The following is an 18,106-nucleotide window of genomic DNA, read 5'->3' on the forward strand; positions in this document are numbered from 1 at the left end:
TTCAAATTTTAATGACAAAATTATAACAATTTAAAACGTATAAACTAAATTAAATTAAAACTTTAAAACTTATAACTAAAAGTATAAGGGTATACAACGAAAAATAAGATTTCCAAAATGATATTATTTTCCCTTTAATTTTTATTAATGAATTGATATTACAAGTTTGAAACTTGATGGTGTCTATGAATAGGTTATTTTATAAAAATGGTGTCTAAAAATATTAAATGGGAAAATGTTGACCAAACAATATTGTATTGTTAAACAAATGTTAGAATGAGACTTGTAAAAGTTGTTTCAATTATTTGGCCCTACTTCTATATCATTCAATCTCTCTCCATCTCTTCACTCTTTTTAATTCTCTACTTTTCACATTTCAAATATTAGATTCACCTTTTCTTTCTTTTAATCTAATTTTTGAAAACTTTTCATGATTATGTTCAAGTGTGTTTGTACAATTATTATTTGACCTTTTGCAATTCTTTTAATATAAAAGTTTGTTCTATACCCCACTATCTCTCTCTCTCTCTCTCTCTAAATTTTAAAAAATAGCTTTTATAAAAATTATAAATAATAATAAAAAAAAAACATTGATAATTAAACAAATCTCATAACCTTGTTGGTAATATATTATACTTAGAAGCTTCAAAGTGCGTGTGGAAAAACAGATTAGAGAGAGAAACGTATGAGCTTTGCAATGTGCAAACTGAAAAACACAAAATCCTCATTCAAAGTGTCTCTCCATAGCTAATATACATGAAAGTACCTTACTACATCTGATAACCAAAAGGGAAGGGAAGAAGGAACAATACGATATCCAAACAAGGCACAGGCTATCACCCCCAAAAAAAGATATATAATGGTTGTCGAAGCATGAATTTGATGCGCTCAATGTACAAAAAGGAAAGAAAGAAAGAAAGAAAGAACAAACTCAATACATAAATCTGGTGACGACTTAATATCTGTGCAACCAATATCGTCATTTGTTTTTCTGAGTGGATTTAGTTGTAGGATATGTTCCAAATGCTCTGTCCCATAATGGAGAAGTGATTCCAAATCCCTCACTTTGATCTCTGAAGTGATGGTTCAAGTGATATCTCTGTTTAACACAACATAACAATCATAAGAAATATTTCCTTACTCAATTCTCCAAGAACAAACACAGTCTTATTATTCCTTCAACTTTACCTTCAAATTTTGAGATAACCCTGGGGATGGCTTTCCATGATGCAAGTAATAATGAGTTACGTCGTACATTACATATCCCAGCAACCCACCTCCAAACAAAGCAGGAGCTACAGCTGGAGTCGATGTAAGTCTAATCACGATCCACAACTGATAGACACAAATCACAAAGAAGGCTCCATAAGAAAGAAGACAAGAAACCACATCATTCCTTGAGTTATTGACATTAGCCTGAAACTTGATTGGCTACTTAGATTGCATACAAAAATACATAGATTATTTTATTCGACCTTTTTTTTAGGAGTAACATTTATGATTGCCAACGCATTCCATCTTTCAAAATCAATAAATCTATCTGTGTTGAACTTGTGAAGTGTTGAGGTCAATGGTCAATCATTATGCAATTAAAATCCTTAAGGTTTCTCTTTTAAAACCATATGGCAATTCAGTTCACTCAAGCTGATTGGATATAAAACCAAAGTTTTGGGGGGTTCCATGAAACAGTGCATAGCATTAATTCATAGCATGAGGGAATGTAAACTGCAACAAAAAGAATTTCCTCAAATAAAATATAACAGTAAGCACATGATAATCATGCAAATTTGCGGAGGATAATCACAGAGGTAAGCGTTTTTCGAACTTACCGGCACACTCAAAATAGTTGTTGCAGCAGGTGGGAAGACGAGTCTGAGTCCATCCATTGGATGCTTGTGATGACAACCATGAAGTAGATAGTGCAGAGTGTTTGCCCTGAAATAGGTTGTGATATCATCAGCGTCCTTGAATTTACCATTTATCTGTGTGTGTAGAGAGAGAGAGAGATGAGAGAGTACCAGTAGCTTCTTGTTTCCATGTGGAAAAGAAAGCGGTGCAATGTGTACTCAAGCAAGGTCCAGATGAAAATCCCACCAGCCAAACATGAAGCTGCATCAGAGGGAGTAAGGCCCCTCGATAATGACACAGAAACCAACCATGAAATCACTGGCAGCCAAACAAGTGGAATTACCCACCATACTGTTCGGGTCAACATCTGTTATTACAAAGAAATTAAAGCCAAGCCTCTCATTAGTCATTTCAGAAAAGTTATATATCAACTATCACATCAATGTATGAATAGTAACTTTATTTGATGACATCTCCATGATAGTAAGCACAGGATACGATAAGTTATTTGTCCCAAGGGAAACGATATAAGAGATTGATCTCCAAATAGAGATGTTGCTATAGATTATTATCTGAATGGTTTAGTATACCCTTCTTCATTGATATTTAAAATTGTGAGCAAAATTTTAAAAATCACTGCACCACATTATTAACGAGCAAATAATTAGACGAAAATTGCTGGTGTGACCACCAAGAGAGTTTATTAAACCTATGACAAACAATATTGTGTTTATCTTCATGCTTAAGGTTGTGTAACAGGATATAATTATTATAAAGGGTCGAATAAAACCTCCAGAAAATCATTTCCAAAGAATCGAGGGCCCTCCTTGCTAATTATAGGCTGGTGAACCCATTCATTGTAAGCTTCTCCAAGATGACCAACCTGTAAAAAATATTCATTACTTAAGAAACATTTAAATAAAACTAAATGGCAGAGAAGATTATAATTCAACTACGAAGAGTACAGCCAAGCAACTTAGCATAGATTAAACGTAATCAAGACAGGAATGTACACCTATACTTCTTGACCCTCGCAAACATAAAGGTTGGGAGATTTTTTTTAAAAGGATTACAACTTTAAGGGCCAAGATTACAGCGACTTATTTGCATTTGAAACCTCAGTTCCTTTGATGTTTACGATATCAACTTTACAGGACATAACAGAAAATGTATCAAGTTGAAAAGGAGAAGGCTAACCTGAAAAACGAGAGGCTTGTTTAAATCTACAGTAAAAGGCTTTGAAGCCATCTTCGAACCTTCTTGCTGAGGGGCTTCGAAATTAATCTTTTGCAGACAAGACGATGAAACATCAGAAAGTTAGCCAACAGTAAGAAAATAAACATCACATAATGGAACAGTTAAAATGGGACAATTCAAATGACTTTCAACTGCTTAAACATTTTGCCTCCTCTTTCTTTATCCCTTGATGCAAGAAGTTATAATTTTATTCAGCACAGATAGAAATGCATTTGGGCAGACAAACAAGTTTACGACAACGTATACAAAATTGAATACGCAAATACCCACAAGTTTAAGAGAAATATTTGTTTTTTGTCACCTATTCTAAAAAGCGAAATGTTTAAAACTAGTCTCCGAAATCATTATTCCGCAATTGACTAAACTTAACAAACTAAAGAATGATGTGACTTTGCATATGTTGGTAATCTTATGTGTTGTGACAAGTTAAGTGAATTGAGCAAAAAGAGGCTTATATGACTAAAAGGCATAATTATATATTTCTTAAACTTGATGCTCGAGGCAAAGCCATCACCATTTAACTAAATTAGAATGATTAGATTTTCGTGAATTGGCAGATCAATTCAAATCATTTCTCAAATCCAAAAAGACTAAAATCTCTTTTTCTAATTATAAACTATTACTAAAACTAAAGGACTAAGCTGTAGTTTTCCTAAGCATAATCTGAAAATATACCCCCCATTGGATTTGAGGACCCAAAATAGCAAAGAAAGAAGTAGAACACAAAAACGCAGGAAGAATTCACCGTTGAACCTAAAGAACTTAAATCAACAGATTTAAGAAAGAACGATAGAGAATACCCAGAAGAGGATTAGCCAATAAAGAAGAAATCAAGACAATGGCATGCATCCCAATTAGCACGACATCACACAATGAACTAGAGTGAGGAACGGAATCTTGTGACACACGAAGTTGAAGGACAATACCCAGATGAGAAATTAAATAAAGAAATCGAGATATTAAAAATTCCACCCTCACTGACTCGATTTAAGAAAAAGAGAAGAAATTTGAAGGTATGTAAGAAGATTCTCCCGAATACCAACCTTTTCAGCACAATGCAGAGGAGATGGAGAAACCCAAGAAAGGATTTCGAGGAAGATGGATTTGGGCTTTTCCGAGAACGTCCTCCTCCAGCCGTACCACGAGATCTGAAGGAATGTTAAGATCTATATGTAAGAGAAACCCGTGAAAGAACGGAAAGAAACAAAGAAAGCCAAAGATTGGAGAAGAAGAGTGGAGGGTTTTATGTTGAAATTGGGAGGCTCAAAAGCACCCACTCTATTGGAATCGAAATCCTAGCTTGGCCTCACAAATCCACACTGTCCAGCATTTTCCCAATTTCCCCCTTTCGTTTAGGACTTAAACAAATATATGGTCTTCATTCTTGTTTTTTCTTTTTTTTAGTAAAAACTTGTACTTTTAAACCCTCTAAGTCAAATTAAAAGTTTCACATCAAAATTTGGAGTCTAAATCCATGAAATTGAGATGACTTTCCTCCAAAATGTTTTTTATCCCTTGTATTTTTTATTCTTGATTCGAGTTTATTGTTTGAATTTCTTACTTTTGTTTATACTATAAAAACAATATCTTTCGATATCTTTTTCTAAAATTATCGTAAACTTGCAAAAAAAAGATTTTTTTTTTCCCTTAGGTCCCAAATTCCAGCCCAACACTATATATATATATATATATATATATATAAACTCAAGTTTGATTATTTGCGTATAATAGGAAATTTGAAAGAAGAAAGGGATGTGGGGGTGATGATGTTAAACATGTCCATCAAATCATTATGGTCTTGCGGTGGTGTGGTGAGGTGTAAGTTATGATTCCTCAATCACGTTTCAATTTTCTCATTCTATTTTTACCATTTTTAGTCACTTTTTTTGTTCATTAAAATAATTCAAATTTTTTATTTACTACTCAAATCCATTTATATTTCCTTTGACTTTCACATATGTTGCGTAGAAATTCAAAATTCCAATGTTATTATATTATTAGAAACAAAAGGCAAACGAAAAAAAAAAAAAACAAAAAAAGGTGGTGGTTTTATTATTGATTTGATATGCAATGATGTAAAGGCAAATTCATGTGTATTAATACGTTGTTGAAAAAGATAGTTATGTTAAGTGTTCGTTTTAGGAAAATAAAAATAAGAAATTCAGACCAACAAAAGAGAAATAAAAATAAATTAGAAAACGAGTTTGACGGTGGTCAAAGGAATGATGTCTGCATAGATGTCTAAGTCACCAACAACATCAAATTGGCGTACAAACAAACAAATCAAATTTCATTTTCATCCAATTCTCAAACATCTTATCCCATTTTGTCCTATATCATATTTCCTTTTCTAGTAATCAATCCATTGTCCTCTAATATTTAAATTAAACGACTTACTATGTTTATAAAAAAAAAAATTTTAATCGAAGAAATAATAATCGCGAGAGGAAAATGATATTATAGCAACGAGGAATTAACAAATTTAAGTGTATGAAACTAGGGTAAATATAATTATATCAATGCTATAAATACAAATGTCCATCTTAAGTTCAAGTATACAATATTAATTTAAAAATAGATCAATAAGATAAAGCTCTTACATAATAATAATGTTATTTTTAATAGGTTTTTCATCGTAGCAATTAATATACGAAACTTAATCAATCTCTTTTTTCTCTATTCATTTTTGTTTCGAGTAAATTTTTAGAGCTAGCTAAGGAATAAAATCAATATTTTAGTTCTTCTCTTATATACAATATTAAGATAAGTAGCTCCACCACAAAATTAGGATTTCAACTTAAAATTAAGCAAACAAAACTGTGAAAGAAAAAGACATATCAATTCAAAGTAGGAATTTAAACCACATAATTCATATTCTTTATATGTACTATTAATTTAAAACCAACAAGACCACAGAGAAAGAAAGGGTTAGAATGGACAAAGATTGTACTATGAAGTGTCTAAGTATGATTAATTAATGAATAAATTTAGATTTCCAATGCATAATCAAAAGAGATTACAGAGATGGTTGGTATATAAAATAAAACACAACAATAAATAATATTATTATACAAATAATTCATAAACAAAAACATATATTAAATTTTATTGTGTCTCCACATACACCAACAATCTCAACTCACTCCTACTGACCTATTTGTACCATCCAAATTCCCATAATCCCATAATTCATATTTTGTACATCACTCTTTCAAGAATCCTAAGAAACCCTCCTTTTTTTTTTTTTTTTTTTTTTTTTTTATTGCTATAAAGTTCAATTTATCATATTTAACAACATATAATAGAATGTTTTATCAACAAAAAGAAAATGGAGTTGAAAACACAAACCACCCAAGTTTTTGTATTGTTGAATATAATTTATGTCTCAAAAATTTTCAGATAATTAGTAAACCAATATACACCTTCATCACCATCATCACCATCATCAGATTTTGGAAGGGAAAAAGGGAAATTGATAATTCTAACTTACTGGACTACACTTTACTCAAATCTCCATTTGTGAGTCAGAATTTTGATGAATTTGAACATGAAACACCCTGAAACTGTTAGAACAAATGCCAGAAATCTTCCCCCACACAGCCCCAAAAGAATTGTTACGATCACAATGTCACACTCAAAACTCTTCTTCCCTTCTTCTTCTTCTTCTTCATCATCGCCATCTTCTTTATCTTTCCCTTTCCTCGTCGTTGATGGTCCTATGTCTTCTTCTTCTTCTTCCCAAACCTCTTCATCTTCTTCCTCGCCACTCGATTCTGTTTCCTGTTCGTTTTCGTTGATCGTGATTCCCATTTCTTGTTTCATTATCTTCTTCTCCTTCTTGCTCCTTTTCACTCTCTTCCCACTTCGTAGTTTCTTCGGTATTAATTTCTTTATGATTTTCGCTCTCAATTTTGCGCTTCTACTTATCTCATTCTTCCCCACCTGTAAATTCCCCTGTTCCTCCTTCTCCACTTCCAAATCAGAACAACCCACAAATCCCTTTTCCCGATTTCCTAGTGATTCACGTTCCAAACACAATCCTTCATCTTCGGAATACGATTCCACGATTTGGATTGCGTTATTCAAACCAGAGTTAGTCGCCACCGCGTCCTCTTCTTCTCCTCCTCCTCCTACACCACGATAATTCAACCCAACTCCGCAACTTTTTACGGTTGTCGGGACGAACCAATTCCGGATCAAAGAGCGATTCAATAAATTACAAACAGCGAATTTCCCAAAAATCTCGAGAAGAAACAAAAGGAAAGCAGAGATAGTAATTCCGAGAACGAGTTTTTGGGTACTCAAAACCGGAATCACCACAAGAAGCATCTTCACCGCCGCAACAAACACCATAGACATGGAATTCAAACAGACACCATCCGCATCCGCATCCGCATTACTACAAAAATTCGGTCGGGCAGAGACGACATTGAGTTGAACATCCGCCGGGATGGGGCGGTGTTGGAGACCATCGACTTTGCGTCCGGCGGTGGAGCAAGAAGCGGTAACGACGACATCCTCGTGTTCAGGAAGGCGAGGGGAATTATCAGGGCTGAGAGAAGGAGTGGGAGGAGGGGCAAGGGATTCAGAGACATGGGTGGAGTGTTGTTTGTGCTTAGGTTTCCTGAGGGAGTGTCTCTTGATTCGGTCACGATTCTTGACGAAAAGATCAACGACGGAAGTGGGGAAGCCGGTTTCGACGACGAGAGAGGTGGCGCGTGATGGGGGTTGAAGATCAGCGACGATTCGAGAAATTCGATTGGGTTTGGTCTTCTTCCATGGAAGAGGCATGGTTATTGGTGGGGTAAAGGAGGGAGGGGGGGGGGGGAGTCTGTTAGTTAGAAGAAAGGAAAGAGAGAAATGGGAAGGAGTGAGGGGGGGAAGAAGAAAGGTTTAGAGAGAATGAGTTATAATGAAAAAAAAAGAAAGAATTAATGATGAGTTGGAGTTGGGAGTGAGAAAATGGAGGGGACAACGCGTGAGACTTAAAATAAAATTAAATAAAATAAAAAAAGACAGCCCCCAATCAATTTATTTATTTATTGTTATTTTAATTTTGTTATTAAATTCTTCTTCTTCTTCTTCTTTTTACATTCTCTCCTTTTATTTTTAGTTTCTCTTTTCTGTTTAGGATAATAAAATAAACAACTCATTATTATTATTATTACGTAACAAATGAAACAGAAACAAACGTTTTTTCTTTAATTTTCTTATTTAAAATTAAAGGAAAGGAACTGTCTTCTTTTTTTTTTTACTTTATTTAGATAATTCTAAATGATACCGTTCGTGTTAATAATGAATTTTGATTGTCATAAACTATATTTTCAAGCTTTAAGATTTTAAATACAACTCAACTTTCATGCTATATATAATTTAACAGGTTAATAAAAACTGACTTTTGAAAATAGTTAACCCAACGGAGAAGAAAGGCTAAAAATAATGAAATTGAAAACGTAATTTTAAAATATTAAATTAATTAGTTTGAAATTAAGTAACTTTTTTTTTTTTTTTTTTTTTTTTTTAGAAAAGAATGGCGTTTTTCTTTAATGATATATTATTTTGTGTAATTTATTATTATTGTTATATATTTCTACAATGGTAAAATTAACTAAAGAAGAAAACAGTCGTTGTTTCTTTATTGTTTGGTTTGAGGTGAGTTATACGAAATTAAATTAATTTATGTGTTTATACACATATATTAATTGCATATGGAAAGAAAAATACACAAAGTAATGATTAGGAGTGTAGTAAATGATGTTTTTGAAAAAAGAAAAGAAAAGAAAAGAAAAAAGTGTAGTAGTCAGTAGATGATGAAAATAAGGATGAATGGATTGGTTTATTAATATTTTCAAGGGAGGAATTAATTAGGGAAGGAAACTAAGCGGTGACCAACCCCATTCCATTAAATCCCAATATCTATTCAATTTAAACCCAATCACCATATTCTCCACTCAAATTAATTCATTAATTTAATTCAAGGCTTCACCCATAATTTTTAGTTTTAACAATTTTTTGTGTTCATATGATTGGATGTAAAGTTTGTAAACAGATTCACTTTAAATCAAAAGCATCTCATTTATATTTAGCTTAATAAAGTTTTTAACCATTTTTTCCCCGTTTTCTTGTTTAGTCAACTACTCAAAATCTCCCTTTTCAAATTTAATTTTCTTAATTTTGATGTCTTTTTAGTTAAAGGTCAAATTTTGGAAGTATTGATCCTCTGTGGAGTATGCTTTTATCGAATAAATTCTAATATATGTTCTTTGGTTAGTAGCCTGAGATGTCACATCTATCGAATGAAAATAAGAGATTCAATTTGACCATATTCGACAATCTCAAGATAATAAGACGATAGATGGCTTAATTTGTTTTTACCAATTTTTTATAGATATAAAAATAGAGAGGGAATAATCCCCTATTTATAATATCCACACACATCAAAATTATGAATTATACCCATTAATTCACTTTTTTCATATAGGATGCCAATCCTACACTTTTTTTTTTTTTTTTTTTAATTATATGTTGATACAAAAATCCAACATTTTATTCAAATATAAACTTTTTTTTTAAAGAAAATTGTGAAATTTTATTCAACCACAAATTATAATTAGTGAATATAGTCATAAAAGTTATGTTAATGAGTTATTCATAAAAGGCTATAGTTTGTTTTTTTATTAATTTTTTTTTTAAAAAAATAAAGAAGTTGAGTTTTTAATTTTTCTTTTCCTACCGTAAATAAGTTTCAAATTTAAAAATTTAGAAAGAAAAAAAGGAGTGCAATTAATTTATTCTTAAGTAATAATCTAAATAATAATATAAGAGTAGCGGTGCATGTGTATCTATTGCAAAGACCGAAAGTTGAGTGTTTTGACCACATAACAAAGTTGATAGATAGGAACTTTATTGATGCTTATAAATCTATGATTTTAAGATTACTTAAAAAATGTGAAACCTATTGAAGTATAATGATGCCGCCACAAGTTCCTATTTCCCCTCCTAATTATTATTATTCAAATTATATACATATATTATAAGCCCTCAAATTTAATAAATACTATATTCAAATTCAAATGTGGGATTCTCAATTATAATAATAATAATAATAATAATAAATAAGAAAAACATTATGCTTAAAAAGAGAAAATAAAAGAAAAGAAAAGAAAAGAAAGGTGTGACACCATCCACTTTTAATTAAGAACATATATAATTTGAGATTCATGACCAAAAGGAAAAGCAGAAGGAAGGGTAGGAGTGCTCAAAATAATTGGATGTGATCTACTTTAGTTAATTACTTAACTAGTAATGCATAATTCTTTTTAATATTATAATTATTTAGTTTTGAATTTAGCTCTTTTAATTTCATCTTCAAATTCCCCTTAATATTATCGTTTGTTAATTAAATAAGAGACCCGAGCCCAAGCCCAAGTTCAAGCCCAAGCACAGGCCCATTCAATGGATATAACATTGGTTGAAATTGGTATGAAACATTCAAATCATTGAAGAAATACTTTGGAAAATGACACTTCATATTTTATTACTTTTTAAAATTTCTCAAAATTGAGACTATGTCTCTTTATCCATTGGTGTACGGTAGATAGTTAACCAAATAGCATTTTGTTTATTGATAATTAATACACATTTATCTAATAAAAAAAAAAAAGATTTAGGAATTAATGGATGTTTGAAGAAGGCAATATATATATAATTTAATTTAAACCAACTATATGTATGAAAACCAACTCATGCCCATGAAAATGCACATCTTAATTGACCATAAATCAGGTCTACACCTTCCTAAGTTTATAAAAAATTATATTCTCAAATTATCACACTTCATATCTTTATCTTGAGAATGAGATCACCTCCAAAATGTTATTACATATATATCAACATGTATTATTTGACTTTATATTTTTCTAGCAATTTGCATAAAAATTTAAAGGATATTCGAATTATCTTTGGTATATTAAGTTGATTAATTTAATCAATTTCATTTTAAATTAGGCGTGCTCAATTATCAATTTTGATATTTACAACAATCTCTTAATTATGACATTATTCATAATTTTTTTTTTGTAATATTGTAAGATAATAGTGACAATAATATAGTTCGACACAACATATAAATACATAGAGGATGGCGTTTTTAATTTTAGATTTGGTTGTAGACTTCTTATTTCATTTACGATATATATAAGACACAAGAAAATTAACAATACCCAAATGAGGTTTACTTTTCAAATTACCACCATATCGATGAATTACGTTTTTTCCTATGTAAACACGGCCTAATGTCAACTATACATGATTTGTACTTATATATTCTTAATAAAGAAAATAATATTATACTTGCTTGCAAAGTACGTTTCTGAAAAAGTACATTATGATGTATATATTATATAGAGTTCTCTCTATGTTGTATGTAATGTACTTTCAGAAATAAGAGGAGCATAAAGTCTATTATATTTAATTAGTAGAAGTTTTCTTTGGTTCAATATCTAACATTATTATTATTCTGTTATTTGATTTGCAAGTTGGGGTTTAATTTAAAAGAGAAGAGGGTGTTAGATTATGTTTGGGATGATTAATTGGACTTGTTCTTTGCATATTGGGATTTGACTGACATAATTTAAGATGAAAGCTATAAGGTGTGTGTGTGTGTGTGTTTAATTAGGCCTATAAAATGAAGCTAATATATGGTCGATAAAAATCATCACTCTTAGCTCATTATCTTTTGTCTATTTTAATCAATTTGTTTCCATTTGAGGAAAAGAGTTTTTGAAGAAAAAAATGGGGTTTAAAAATTTTGTTTTGTTAATAAGTGTGTTTGCTGCAGCTTGCAGTTCCATTGTTATGGCATCTGATCCAAGCCCTCTTCAAGATTTTTGTGTGGCAGATGTCAATAATCCTGGTATAAATATATATACATACATGCACTAGATGCATATAATCGTTCATAATAATAATAATAATGAAGTGTTATACATATATATTTGCTTTTATATCTTAATAATTATCTCATAACAATCATATTATTTGATATGATGATGGTTTCATTATTAGTTATGAAATAACATATTTGATTTTGATAATTGTGGGATGGCCGGGGGCAGTGAAGGTGAATGGGTTCGTATGCAAGAACCCAATCAACGTGACTGCTGAAGATTTCTTCAGGAGTGGGCTTCACATTCCCCGAGACACAAACAACCCCGTAGGCTCCAACGTAACCGCCGTGAACGTGGCCAACCTCCCAGGACTCAACACTCTTGGCATCTCCATGGTCCGCATCGACTACGGGCGGATGGGGATCAACCCACCCCACACCCACCCACGCGCCACCGAGATCCTCGTCGTTCTCGAAGGCACCCTACTGGTGGGGTTCGTGTCATCAAACCAAGACGGCAACCGCCTCTTCTCCAAGGTCCTAAATAGAGGAGATGTGTTTGTTTTTCCAGAGGGGTTGGTGCACTTCCAACAAAACGTGGGGCGTCGCAATGCGGTAGCGATTGCGGGGCTTAGCAGCCAAAACCCAGGCGTTGTCACAATTGCTAATACTGTGTTTGGGTCCAAACCAGATATCCCCACTGATATCATAGCCAAGGCTTTCCAGACTGAAGCTTCCATTATTGCTGCCATTCAAGCCAAATTCTAAGAAATGAATGTTAGTGTTAATTACATTTATGTTTTTAATTAATTAATTAATTATGTGTGGAGTGGAGTGGAGTGGAGTGGTGTTGACATACACAAATTTAAATAATGCCCTTTTGGCTTCTTCCTGTGTGTTTTAATTTTGTTCTTATCATTATTTTTCTTATGAAATTATAAATCATTCAAATAATAACATTCGCTTTGACCGCCTCCGTGTCTGTGTCCCTGTCGTTTATATCAATTATAATGAAACCAATCTCAAACTTAAATTTAGTTCCGACACAAAAACATATCCAACCGAAAGTAATTCATTAATTAATTAACGAAGGAATCAAACGTTCATTTAATTAATTAATCAAACCTCTCTCCTCTTACTCCTCCAAATGTTTGAAATCCTCCAATAAAATCCTCCAATGGATGAGTATTAGTGATTGAAATTAATTAGGATAGTTGTTATTAAATTTTTTAAAATCACCACCCCGTATTCCCTCCCTGTTGCCATCATTAGCAATTAATAATGATGATGAATAAAATGATGTTGTGCTTGTCTCTCTCTCTCTCTCTCTCTCTCAGGAATCGAACAGTAAGTAGCACATAAATGCAAATGTCCTCAACCATCACAAAATTGAAAATAAAATTTGAGGAAAAAAAACAGAATTAAGTTGGGTTGAATTTGTTGTGTAGCATGTGTACTTCTGTGTTTGGTCGAAGAATATAAGTCATTTTATCATTAAAATAATTCTCATTTAATCCCTTAGTTTGAACATATACTTTCAAATGAATAGATTTGTACATAACTAGATAGGGCTATGTTGTATAATTAATATTACAATAATAAAAGAAAAATATTTTGTTTAACTAAAAGGCTAAGAAGTGAATTGACCAAGTAACCAACTGACCATTTAAATGTTGAGGTATGTTTGGAAGTTTCCATTTTGGTTAGCCGGCGCTCTGCCTTATCCTTAAACCCTAATTAAATGATCACTAATTATTATTATTATTATCATTATTGTTTTTTTTTTTTTTTTTTTTTTTTATTGTATAGAATTAAAATACATACTCAAACATGGCCTCATCTGTACCAACTCATTTAGACTATTTCAGTATCACAATAAGCTCATCTCTCAATTTTGTACCTATAAAATCAGCTTCATGGCTTTCCCAAGCTCATCACCCTCCAAAAACCATTCTATTAACTAACTCTAATATCTCTGATCAGAAGAGTTCAATATAATATAATGGCTTCTTCCCAACTCATCCTCATTTTAGCAGTTTTTGTTGCCACTTCTTCTCTGGTTTTTGCATCTGATCCAAGCCCACTTCAAGATTTCTGTGTTGCTGATCCCAATTGTACAGGTATAATATTTAGTTATAATTTGTTTTATGGTGTTCTGCCTTCTGATAATCTACATTAATCAAATTTGATAAACAAAAAAAGACCAAAGTGTTACCCAAACAAAACTCCTAATTAATAAAATAATATATTAAAGTGTTTACGTTAATATTGGGTTTGATGTATGAGTTACGTTGTTTATTTTGTTACCATTTGATTTTGCAGTGAAAGTGAATGGTGTAGTGTGCAAAGACCCCAAGGTTGTAACTGTAGATGATTTCTTCTTCAGTGGGCTTGACAAAGCCGGCAACACGTCAAACGCAGTTGGATCTAAAGTAACTGCAGCAAATGTGGTGCAAATCCCTGGGCTCAACACTCTAGGCATCTCTTTGGCTCGTATCGACTATGCCCCATGGGGGATCAACCCTCCCCACACGCACCCACGTGCCAGCGAGATCTTGACAGTACTCGAAGGAACCCTACTAGTTGGCTTCGTCTCCTCCAACCCCGAGAATCGTCTCTTCACCAAAGTGCTTTACAAGGGAGATGCGTTTGTGTTTCCCGTTGGACTCATTCACTTCCAACAAAACATCGGCTACGGACCGGTAGTGGCTCTAGCCGCTCTCAGTAGCCAGAACCCCGGCGTGATCACCATTGCAAATGCAGTGTTTGGGTCTAACCCTGATATTCCGGCCAACATTTTGGCTAAGGCTTTCCAAGTTGACGAGGCCACCATCACCAAGATTCAGTCCAAGTTTTGAGGTTGTCATATAGAATTTGTTTTTAATGTTAGGGAGAATTATCATTAGTGTTCTCTTTCATTGCAATAAAAAACTATATCATATGTGCGTATGTGGCGTGTGGAGACTGGAGAGTGTGGTTGTAGAGGTTGTTCCGTTCCCATTAATTGTCTTGTTGGTCAATTCTCATTATTGTTTCGTTTGAGATTGTTGTTTTCATTGGTCGGAACATTTTGTTGAATAAAAATTGATTGGTTATTTTCTGAACTTTTTGAGTTGTGTCATTTAGGTTCTAAATATTTTGAATTATATTAATGAGTATGATTGGATGATTAATTCTATCATAGCTATAAAAAAAAAAAAAAACAGAGAGTATTAGAATAGCCCATATCAACTATTACAAATAATTGGTTTAGTAATATTTACCATTCATCAAAATATTACATTAATTTGATTGAACTATATAAATAAATAAAAAAAAAATAATAATAATAATAAACGCCCACCGTGGGGCTCGAACCCACGACCACAAGGTTAAGAGCCTTGCGCTCTACCGACTGAGCTAGACGGGCTGTTGTCTACATAACTCAAAATTAAATATGAAATCAAATAGACAAATCGGTGTTTGATAACCTTAATATAGTTGTTGTGTGGAAAAGCCAATCGTCCCTATACATCCACGTTGCATGCAAATGTGGCAACAACTTTTCGTAACAAAGTATATTGGTTTGTAAATTAAAAGCAATAATGTTTTTGTTGAATGATTGATGGTAGAAATTAATGAAATATTTGACCAAAACTCATTCCAGCTTTCATTTGTAAAAGAAAAATTTGAGAAAAAAAAAACATAACATTAAAACTAATAAGAAACAAATCATAGAAAAAAAAAACCCATTAAAAATAATATTTGACCAAAATCTGTAACACAGGGAAGGATTTTTGAGGAAGTAAATTAATATATAGAAGCTTAGTCTGTCATGAACTAAGTCTTAACTACAATAAATTAACCAACGACCGCCACCTATGACTGTGTGTCGCCGGCACGGCGGTCCATCTTCAATCACCACAAGCAAACTCTTTGTTTTAATTAGTCATTATTAATTAATTAAGTTCACACACATCCTCATGATTCTCTACATTATTATTGTAATTATTCTCTCTATAAATTAAAACCCACACACACCCAAATCTCAATCCCTTTTAATTTCTCCTTTTCCCTTTTCTCTCAACACATCAAAACGCCCTAAACCCTCCCCGTTCATATATGGCTTCTCAACTTCTGATCTTTTCAGCTCTCTTTCTCCTTATTTCTCTTTCCATATGTTTTGCCTCCGATCCTAGTCCCCTCCAAGATTTCTGTGTCGCAGATCCAAATAGTCCTGGTATAATAAAATACTTATAGTCACTACTTCCAAATAAAATGTTTCTTAGAGTTTAAATTCATTGTCCTAATTTTCGTAATTATCGTTTGTTGTTATTTAACAGGATCACTTGAAAAATCTAATTATATATGCAATTATTTCCAATCCAACTTTAATCTAATCTTCGAATATATTGATATGGACTAAGTTTTCTTTTTCTTTTTCTTTTTTACAGTAAAAGTGAACGGTTTAGTTTGCAAGAACCCCAACTTGGTGGAAGCTAATGACTTCTTCTTCAGTGGGTTGCATGTGGCCAAAGACACCAACACCCCCACCGGCTCCCAAGTAACCCCGGTGAATGTGGTCCAAATCCCAGGTCTCAACACTCTTGGCATCTCTTTGGTTCGCATCGACTATGCCCCATGGGGCATCAATGCTCCCCACACCCACCCACGCGCCACCGAGATCTTGACTGTCCTTGAAGGCAAGCTCTTGGTAGGCTTCATCACTTCCAACCCTGAGAACCGCTTGATCACCAAGACATTGCGCAAAGGTGATGTCTTTGTTTTTCCCGTGGGCTTGATTCACTTCCAACAGAATATTGGGCATCACCGTGCAGTCGCCATTGCAGCATTGAGCAGCCAAAACCCAGGTGTTATTACCATTGCTAATGCAGTTTTTGGATCAAAGCCGGACATCCCCACGGATATCCTTGCAAAGGCTTTCCAAACCGATCCTGCTACAATAACCAAGATTCAAGCCAAGTTCTAGACTTGTAGTTAGGGTTTTAATGGGTTTAATTTTGTACTCTTGATCTTCATATATGTTGTGTTACGTTATTATTATTTATTTGCGTGCATTCAGTTGATGTCATGTACTCCAAATTGTACTGGAATAACTATCCAAATTTGTGTATTGTACCGCCTGTTGATCATTCACACCTTATACCAAATTAGGATATGTATAATATCATTCATTTAATAATAGTATACTGACATATTATTTTATATTTATGTCCAACCTTTATGCATGGTCTAGATTATTATTCTAAAAAAAAGTTGTGTTGATTAATTTGAGTGATGGGCCTTTTTATTTTCATTTGGTAATGTCTAATCTTTCCATATTTTATCTATTAATTGAAAATATTAATAAATGAATTATAAGTGTAAAATTAATATAGGATGACAACCCAACGGAGTTGCTGTGGTGTAGTGGTTATCACGTTAGTCTTACACACTAAAGGTCCCCAGTTCGATCCTGGGCAGCAACATTCCATTCTTATTTCTTTTTATTTTTTATTTTCTTCTTCTATAAATCAAAATCCAACTTTTAGAAAAATATTAGTTTTCTTTTTAAAAGAAAATGTTGATATATGTATATATTTTTGAAATGTTTAATAATATGTAAATCAAAGGATCTCTTTCAACTAATTGATACCTATGCTTAAGTTGATGAACGTCGGTTTCGTTTCTAATATTATATCTTTTTTTCATAATTATATACAAAATCATTTTATATAAAAGATGAAAAAAACTGTTAATCTAAGAAAATGTAAATGAGCACAATCGTATATATTTTCTTAATTGATAGAAAGTTAAAATCTTCAATACACCGCAATTTAATGATACTTATAAACAAAAACAAGAGTAAGCTTATCAAACAAGCAATATTATGTTTGCAATATCATAAAATTAAATAATAAAGCAGAAATATTAATTTGTACTTACATACAAAATTGGTCAAATTTGTCTTCTACATTATTATTATTATTATTATTATTATTATTATTATTATTATTATTATTATTATTATTATTATTATTATTTTACTTGAAATGTTCAACTGAACATAAATTTGTCCAACAAATTAATACGATGTAACTTTCAAAACCCAAAAACATAGAACTATACAAATTA

General features: G+C 32.3%; 5 protein-coding genes and 2 non-coding genes across 8 annotated transcripts; 4 read left to right on the forward strand and 3 right to left on the reverse strand.

The window, feature by feature from the left end:
* Nucleotides 1–707: 707 nt before the first annotated feature.
* On the reverse strand, nt 708–4,471 carry LOC103484300 (dihydroceramide fatty acyl 2-hydroxylase FAH2-like). Of its 2 annotated transcripts, XM_008441311.3 has the most exons (8): nt 4,383–4,471; nt 4,149–4,253; nt 3,046–3,132; nt 2,639–2,731; nt 2,019–2,215; nt 1,830–1,935; nt 1,189–1,335; nt 708–1,099 (listed from the first exon to the last, which is right to left on the reverse strand). In XM_008441311.3, exons 3-8 carry the CDS (start codon nt 3,094–3,096, stop codon nt 980–982), a joined length of 714 nt encoding a protein of 237 aa, XP_008439533.1. In that variant the 5' UTR covers nt 3,097–3,132; nt 4,149–4,253; nt 4,383–4,471; the 3' UTR covers nt 708–979. The 2 variants fall into 2 exon arrangements, with proteins under 2 accessions (XP_008439533.1, XP_050944472.1); XM_051088515.1 differs by having other exon boundaries at nt 4,149–4,446.
* A 1,675-nt stretch (nt 4,472–6,146) lies between these two features.
* Nucleotides 6,147–7,940, reverse strand: LOC103484301 (uncharacterized). Its single transcript, XM_008441312.3, has one exon. It carries the CDS (start codon nt 7,894–7,896, stop codon nt 6,607–6,609), a length of 1,290 nt encoding a protein of 429 aa, XP_008439534.1. The 5' UTR covers nt 7,897–7,940; the 3' UTR covers nt 6,147–6,606.
* Nucleotides 7,941–11,826: 3,886 nt separating this feature from the next.
* Nucleotides 11,827–12,968, forward strand: LOC103484302 (germin-like protein 8-2). The gene is made up of 2 exons (XM_008441314.2): nt 11,827–12,019; nt 12,222–12,968. The coding sequence occupies exons 1-2, from the start codon at nt 11,899–11,901 to the stop codon at nt 12,758–12,760; spliced, it is 660 nt and encodes a 219-aa protein (XP_008439536.1). The 5' UTR covers nt 11,827–11,898; the 3' UTR covers nt 12,761–12,968.
* A 957-nt stretch (nt 12,969–13,925) lies between these two features.
* LOC103484303 (putative germin-like protein 2-1) lies at nt 13,926–14,941 on the forward strand. The gene is made up of 2 exons (XM_008441315.2): nt 13,926–14,112; nt 14,315–14,941. Exons 1-2 carry the CDS (start codon nt 13,995–13,997, stop codon nt 14,848–14,850), a joined length of 654 nt encoding a protein of 217 aa, XP_008439537.1. The 5' UTR covers nt 13,926–13,994; the 3' UTR covers nt 14,851–14,941.
* Nucleotides 14,942–15,328: 387 nt separating this feature from the next.
* On the reverse strand, nt 15,329–15,401 carry TRNAK-CUU (transfer RNA lysine (anticodon CUU)). Its single transcript has one exon. It is a non-coding gene; the product is annotated as a tRNA-Lys (tRNA).
* A 620-nt stretch (nt 15,402–16,021) lies between these two features.
* Nucleotides 16,022–17,220, forward strand: LOC103484304 (putative germin-like protein 2-1). The gene is made up of 2 exons (XM_008441316.3): nt 16,022–16,211; nt 16,426–17,220. The coding sequence occupies exons 1-2, from the start codon at nt 16,094–16,096 to the stop codon at nt 16,959–16,961; spliced, it is 654 nt and encodes a 217-aa protein (XP_008439538.1). The 5' UTR covers nt 16,022–16,093; the 3' UTR covers nt 16,962–17,220.
* A 167-nt stretch (nt 17,221–17,387) lies between these two features.
* TRNAV-UAC (transfer RNA valine (anticodon UAC)) lies at nt 17,388–17,460 on the forward strand. Its single transcript has one exon. It is a non-coding gene; the product is annotated as a tRNA-Val (tRNA).
* The last annotated feature ends 646 nt before the right edge of the window (nt 17,461–18,106 follow it).

Source organism: Cucumis melo, chromosome 8, assembly GCF_025177605.1.
Source record: "Cucumis melo cultivar AY chromosome 8, USDA_Cmelo_AY_1.0, whole genome shotgun sequence".
Classification (NCBI taxonomy): domain Eukaryota; kingdom Viridiplantae; phylum Streptophyta; class Magnoliopsida; order Cucurbitales; family Cucurbitaceae; genus Cucumis; species Cucumis melo.